The 7690-nt window shown below is 35.4% G+C and overlaps 1 protein-coding gene across 1 annotated transcript; it reads right to left on the bottom strand.

Annotated features, from left to right (window-relative positions):
* Nucleotides 1–478: 478 nt before the first annotated feature.
* On the bottom strand, nucleotides 479–7270 carry LOC132557135 (peroxisomal sarcosine oxidase-like). The gene is made up of 8 exons (XM_060221624.1): nucleotides 7166–7270; nucleotides 5833–5987; nucleotides 5288–5501; nucleotides 4591–4773; nucleotides 3950–4096; nucleotides 3106–3255; nucleotides 2028–2103; nucleotides 479–603 (listed from the first exon to the last, which is right to left on the bottom strand). The coding sequence occupies exons 1-8, from the start codon at nucleotides 7268–7270 to the stop codon at nucleotides 479–481; spliced, it is 1155 nt and encodes a 384-aa protein (XP_060077607.1).
* Nucleotides 7271–7690: the final 420 nt, after the last annotated feature.

Below are 7690 nucleotides of genomic sequence, written 5' to 3'. Positions count from 1 at the left end.
TTTGTTTTTATTATCTCACACAAGGGTCATATATGGGTTATCAATAGCGAAACAGTAGAATTTTTTGTTGATAGATCACACGTCATTTATTCTAGTCCTGTTTGTTTACTTCAATTAATCATATAGAGATTTAAGATCATCGTCTTAAATCTGATTTAATAAATTTCTCTCAGACTTACACCCAATAGTATATAGTAACTATATATCGAAGGTTTTAGAGATCAAGATTTATTGGTCTGAAATAAAGATTGCCACGTTTATAACTAACCCTTTCAAATGTTATAACATGAAATCACCTGTAGCCTCAAAGTATCACGTGAGAACAACATTTTGTTTTATTAAGTAAGCTAATAGAATGACATAAATACAAGTTTGACTTGACAAATTGACTCTAACGTCGACGTTCATGATCAAATGCTTAAGGCGTCGAGTTTTGTACTACAGTCATGAGATAACAAAACGGTTCTCACGTTTCTGTTTATAGTTTTGACGAATTGTAAAATCGTTTGATTTTATAATGAGACATATTGTAAGATGATGTCTTGTGCATTACGAGTTCACACAGTAACTTCCCTACTACCGGTGCCAACTTGAATCCGTGTCCTGTAATGAGAAAGAAGCACCTGTCAAGGATTGTACAAAAGACACACAAGAAAATAACTTTTTTTCGTCAAATAATGAAATTAAACTGAATCATATAGTTGTCTTGTCCTTCCAAGAACCTTTGTTTGGCGACGGAGGCAAATACGAAGTTATCAATATTTTAGAAGTTGGAGGGGATTGTGCAGAAGCCCCATTATTCGATAAATTTAGCAATTTCAAGTACATGTATATATTCTGAATCGTGCCGCTATCTGGATGAATTAAAGCTTGGCATGCAGATTATGGCAAGCTTCGGAGACTTTCACTCTACTAGCAGTGTCTACCACCTCATATAGGTAATAACATACAGACAAATATGTATAAGCAACGCTGGCTGATACAGTAGTAGATAAACATACAGGGATTTACCAGACTTTTTAACACGAGTTAACACTTTGAATTCTCGCTGTGAAATTAATGCAATAACATTTGTTTTGTTTCTAGATCACGCAGTGCTTCAGATAGGTACAGCAAATCTAGTATATGTATATAATGATTGACTGATTTCAAGTAGACATAAAGCAAAGATTAGTCACCTTTTCCCGTTAATTTACATTTAATGGCCATGTCAATAAGAACAAACAAGTGCATCTGGTGGTAATTGTAGTCGATAAGATGTGTAAAATCCACTGTATACGAAGAGATTCAAGTGATATCGAAGCATCTAATTAATGTCAATTTCAACATTTATAATTATCATTCTATTTCACGTCTCAGGTACGTTTATGAACATGCATGTTAACATTTAAAGTCACGGAATGATAAAATGAAACATGGTCCGAATTATATTCTTATCGAATCACTCATCAAATGAATTCATAGGGCAGTATGTTACATATCAATGTCTTATAATATTGACTTGGCAGAAATTGAATCTGCTTTTAAAACAATGATACATGTCTATGAAAGGCACTTGATTGTGTTTGTCATTAAAACCAGTGATACATGTCTATGAAAGGCACTTGATTTTGTTTGTCATTAAAACTAATGATACATGTCTATGAAAGGCACTTGATTGTGTTTGTCATTAAAACCAATGATATATGTCTACGAAAGGCACTTGATTGTGTTTGTCATTAAAACTAATGATACATGTCTATGGAAGGCACTTGATTGTGTTTGTCATTAAAACCAATGATACATGTCTATGAAAGGCACTTGATTGTGTTTGTCATTAAAACCAGTGATACATGTCTATGAAAGGCACTTGATTGTGTTTGTCATTAAAACCAGTGATACATGTCTATGAAAGGCACTTGATTGTTTTTGTCATTAAAACCAATGATACATGTCTATTAAAGGCACTTGATTGTGTTTTTCTTTTATATAGATACATCAGGGAATATAAAAGCGCTTTTAGTTTCAAATAGGAATGTTTTCTTTACCAGAAAATCCTGCTCCGATGATCACATTGCTCATGTCTGGGTGTCTATCTAACACGTAGTTATTGTCCGGCGTCACCTAAAATGGACATTATATTAAAGAAAATGTCGCGTGCTGCTTAATTTTTAATGATGATAATAATAGCCGAGTCTATCCAACACGTGCAATTAAAAACTACTTTAGATCAAGTCATGTGTAACAAAGTTGCAGAATATTCCTACAAATTAATTAACATTATTTATAACATCAACACTTATTCACTAGAAACCACTAAAATGTAACGATATCGAGTTAAGTCATATCCTAACACTACCTATTTATATGAGTACCAATTTCTCCTGCTTTGTGAGTTATAAGATTTAGTTCGCCTCCCCATCTTTGATTGGACATAAATTTTGAATTTCTCCCAGTTCTAAAATGCCTGTGTTTCTCAATTAAATCTAGTATTGTAGCAAATATGTGTTTGAATGGTGTTGTTATTTGTTTTTCTTTCGTGCAATCCTCATAGTAACACAATGTGTATCAAAAATTGTCATTGCTGAAACAACTTTATCATTATTAGCCTTTCAAAGTCTTGACCTATCCTCTAACATTATTTTCAGCAGAATTATAAAGATCTTATAGTGTGGAGACACCTAAATTTACCCTACCGTTCTCGATTTTAGTTTATAACTTTATTTGTTTTATGTTCCTTGTACATGTATGTGATGTAACTTATGTAATACTTGTACCTTGATAAAGGGGCAAATTGCCACTGATATATCTATATGCATTGTACGGTCGTGAAATGACGTTATATCTGTTATGAATGACAGGGATTTGCAGGCATACAGTAGACTGTAAAATGTTTTTGCCTCTGTAGAAGAATATAACCACAATAAAAGAAACATCGCGTGATACAAATGCTTAAATGAAAGTAGATAATAGACCAGAACAAAAAAGAGGGTATCAGTCTATAAGACAGAAGGTTGTTATCGATACGTGCAAAAAGAGGAAGGAGGAAAGCTTGATAGAGGAACCTATCACCGACTGTATTATTCAGTAGCAGTCAATGATTGTTGGACAAATTAACGTACGTACTGTATATATACAAGATTCCGTGATAGCGGGAATAGGCTCCAAAAGAGGGAATTGCTTCGATATGCATGCCTTTGTCTTCTCAAGTACCCAGGACGAGTCTACGTCATCTCGTTTGTCGGGATCAACTTCCGGTCCATGATGGCAACAGAACTACGTACAGATAAGTGTATATACAGTATAATGACGTTCACGTTAATCACACTAACGACTTAAAAACCACTGATCTTAGTACACCATAACTACGTTAGATTATGTGACTGAATGTGGACATCGTTTAAGGTATGATAGACGAAATGTACGTTATTGGACGTCCAGTTGAAGTCGTCTTGCTCTTTCCCATCGCCAGATTAGTTAAATGTGTTGTGGAAAGAGTCAGTATAGCAAAGCTTCGAAACAACCATGCCCACAAAAAATCTATCTAAACGTCGTCTACTTAATAGCTCGTCGCCAACGTCATACGTGTTAGGTAGTGAATCAGCATGATTTTTTTTCGGTCAGAGATGTAGGCATATTGAGTTCGCAGAACTTATAAATGTTACGTAATCCATTACGTATGATACCCATTGAAAGTACATCAATGACAAGTTATCATTGCCAAATCCAGACATAAATGTCTTGATCAGGCATTCCTTCGTTACGCTAGGTCAGTAACCGATAGTAAATGTCTGTTTGACCAGGTCAGTGAAAGGTGGATTCAGTTGATAAGGGGAGACAGCGCTAGGTCAACAACAGATGGTAATAGGTCAGTAACCAAGAGTAAATGTATGCTGTGATAAGGCGATGCTACGCTGGGTCACTAACCCAAAGTAAAGGTCTCCCGGTAATAATAAATGAATCCATTTACCTTGAACAAGCCTGGATATTCCAGGCAAGGCAATCCGTAAAAATGGTTGTTTGAAGTGCCATGCTCCTGAATCACGACCGGGAACTTTTCCACGCTGTAGGTTCCTGGAATTTTCTCCTTCCAGTAAAACACGCTGACTCGCAATGCCTTTGTAACAAACAAAAATAACATGACTTCTTCAATGTTTAATTACTATCTGCAGACTAACGTTGAAAACTAATGGCTTTTTGTTAGATTGAAACCCGTGCAGGAATCAGGGAAATATTTAAATACTTATAACGAGTGGTATTGGTTAATCATGACGTCATTTAATTGAATCGACCATTGCACGCCGCTTACACAATGTAGAACAAAATGAAATGATAATATCTTAAAAGAAAAACGGCTTGGAAAAAATAAAAATGATTACTTTTAAAGCATGAATTATTTAACTGTTCTGACAGCCGTGTCTATTTCGTTAACATTCAACGGTTATTATGTGCGCAATTCCATGAATTTCATATAAAAGCAAATAGATCAAACCTTCTTCGAGGATTATTGATGAGAATATTAAGGAAAATTAATAAGATTCTGATGTGTATTTCCTCAAATCTCATCGTTAAAAGCTAAATAAGTAATTCGAAAGAAATATTATACATCACCTTTAATGGTAAATGGATACCAAGGCGAGGGAGTAGTTTGGTTGCCCAGGGTCCAACTGTCAGGACCAGGTTCCGGCTTTTATATCTGCCCTTGCTTGTTTTTACTGTCACAATATCACCCGGGATTATATCAACTAACGACTCATTGTCACACAAGGCGCCTCCATGCTTAATAAATTCACTCTGAAACAATCACAACACTTTTACAGAATTTTCTTGCGAGCTTTGTCTAGGCATATTACTGGAAAACGATCGGATACAAGTGGCTTCTTTACAGTTTGGATTTTTGTACCATTACCAATGATTAACAATATCTTAGAAAGTGTCAAATGAAGTGAACATAGAGGAGACTATATTATCGATCAAAGAGAGAGTACTTCAGTGGACGTACATCAAACATAATGCGTTTGGAGCAAGCATACCAACTGAAGAGAATCATTACTACTGCATGAGAGAACTAACTTCAGGGTGCATTAAATACCAGGGTAGTTGCGCCCCCTGTTAGAATAGCCTACAAAAAAATTGACTGTGTTAAAACAAAAATCTTTAACTGTAAAAATACAATAGCATAATTAGAAAAAGACACTCTGGGTTAAAAATAGTTTTGTTTGGATACAATAACCAAGGTTTGTGAGGTCCAAAGTTCGAACCAGCCCGCCAAGACTAAGTTAAGAGTTCCAGACTGAAACAAGAGTACCTGGAATGCCACTAGCGCTTTGTTTGAAAACAACACTCCTCCTGAAGGGTCCTCTATTCCTATAGAGTCTGGGGGGTAACACAGCATTGGATACTTCTCCGGTAAGTCTTTTGAATCCAACGAAGTGTACGGCATGGAATTCTTATGTAACGACTTGAGTACATCAGTCATAAAAGTTTCTCCATCCGTTCCGCAAAAAAGGATGCCAGTCTGCCTTTTTTCAATAAGTGTTAGATCATTAGTTGTAATGTTGTTTATGGTATTCGTTATGTTTATTTAGAAATACTTTAACCTATTCTTATAATAAACTTTACAAAGAATGGAAATTATATCGTGTCTAATTCATTTAGGTATATTTATTTGATTATTTGAGATGAGATATAACCATGGTTACTGGGTGGTAATACACTTGCCTTTCACCTAGCCGTCCGAAGTTCCCGGAACGGACGTGAAAACAAGTCACTTGCCAGACCAAATAACTTATTTCGCAATTGTTGTAAAATAAATAAAGTTGATATTTTATCAATATTTAACTAATTGTGTACTTGAATAAAGTGATTCCAGTCTCTTGTTCTAGCGTCTTCCACTGTCGGAAAGCCTCCGGCATCATTTCCGTGTAGTGATACCCCTCACTCCCGTAGGCTTTCCGTATAATCCTACTTTGCCCGTGGGAACTTCCCCGGGAATGCGGGAGAGGAAACTGTGGATTTAAAAAACAATGTAGATATTTGATTATACTAAGTCTAAATTGATTAAATTTTATTAAAGTTAAAAGTCAGCTTATTGGTTTAGGAATCATATAGTAGCCATTTCCTTGTGGCAGTTCGAGAACCTGTGTGTCCACGTGGCACAGTTTTTAAACAACTAAAAACCCTATCCATGAACAATTACATATAACTATATACATCAGAATCTGATGGTTACAGAAGACAGGACTTCTGTTTCCGGCGCTGTGTGACGTTCTACCGTAGATGTACCTGTCATTCCTATATATATACGTTGATAATGCTGCATTATATGGAATATTCAACAATCAAACAAAATCATTCGGGAATGTGTTTCTCCAAACCAAATAACGATGTATGGAAGGTGCTGGGATAAGGTGGGTAGTGTTATGTGAATGGAAACATGTCAGTTTTGAACCTGTATGTACGGAGAGAAGCGATTCTCTAGAAAATCGACCATTAATGAAAATTGAGTTAGCAAATGAGGGAATTAATGCTATAGCAAAACGTTTTACAGAAATCTGTCATATTTGACATGCCATCATACTTCCAGTACAAAAATGGTTCAACGATTATGAGGTAGATCAAGATCAGGTGATTATCAAGAATTACCAGTGAAATAGTTGTTAAGGGTTTGTGAATAAGTTGATGAATGATTTGGTTATCAGTTTCAAGCAGTTATATTTAGGAGTATTTGTTGAAAAAGTGTGAAATTGATTTTGCTACTTTAACCATTTGTTAGGAGGGACCGTTCTATCATTGTTTACATATTTTTATTTGTTTAACAGATCAGGTCAATAGTTTCATGATCAAATAACGAAATCCGTATCAGTGATTATTATCATCTTAGCCTTTCTAAGCATGCGTCTTTTTTTTTAAATAAATAGGACGATTTCAAACGAATGACAGGTGCATGAGTGAATTAAAACAATGCATATAGATTACGGTTAACGGCGGACAATAAATATCCACCAACAGTGTCTACTACCCTCAATCTGTGTTTGAATATAAATGAATAATGAATTTGAAGGCGTGCTTCAGTAAACATGTATTTCATATCCCTCATCCAATAATTCAAATGACATCACATCAGTCATCAGCCATATATATTGTTCGTATATTTAGCTATGCGTATCGAAATCACGTTCCTTACCTGTTCAAGGAGCATGGTATGCTGGCCATTTTTGACAAGGTTATAAGCTGTTGAGCTTCCCTGAATTCCAGCTCCCACCACGATAGCATCATACACTTTCTCCATGTAAAGTAGATATAACTAATACAGGTCAAGTGCCCTGACGATCAATGTATGCTCAGAAGGGTAGACATAACCCAATAGTTTACAGGTAAACAAACTCTGACTGATGGAGTTTTGTCGTATACATACAATTTTCCTGATATCATCATCCTAGTCTGTATGCTGATAAAAGTCTCTTTTTTTTTGGTGTTGGAGTAAACATGGCTTCTGACATCTTTGTTGACTTTACAGATAAAGTCGTTACAATATTATAACCAGAAATATCCCGGATTGTAGTTGTTTACACTGATAATCAGTTTGGTTCTGTCGTCAGTATAAACGCAGCGACCGTAACGGTGACAGCCATCTAAAGGAACATATTGTGTTCATTAAAGTCGTGCGCACTATAAATAAAAAAGTATAAAAATACATCAAAATTCATAT

Source organism: Ylistrum balloti, unplaced genomic scaffold (genome assembly GCF_031769215.1).
Source record: "Ylistrum balloti isolate Yb309-2 unplaced genomic scaffold, AGI_CSIRO_Ybal_v1 Utg370628, whole genome shotgun sequence".
In the NCBI taxonomy this organism is placed as follows: domain Eukaryota; kingdom Metazoa; phylum Mollusca; class Bivalvia; order Pectinida; family Pectinidae; genus Ylistrum; species Ylistrum balloti.
The sequence above is the reverse complement of the archived record's forward strand: the minus strand, read 5'-3'. Positions and strand labels throughout refer to the sequence as shown.

Coding starts and splice junctions, on each gene's coding strand:
- LOC132557135 (XM_060221624.1), bottom strand. CDS start 7,270: ATGGAGAAAGTGTATGATGCTATCGTGGTGGGAGCTGGAATTCAGGGA. Junction 5,502..5,832: donor ACTGGAATCACTTTATTCAA/GTACACAATTAG, acceptor TATTGAAAAAAG/GCAGACTGGCATCCTTTTTT. Junction 604..2,027: donor CATCGGAGCAGGATTTTCTG/GTAAAGAAAACA, acceptor TTCTCATTACAG/GACACGGATTCAAGTTGGCA.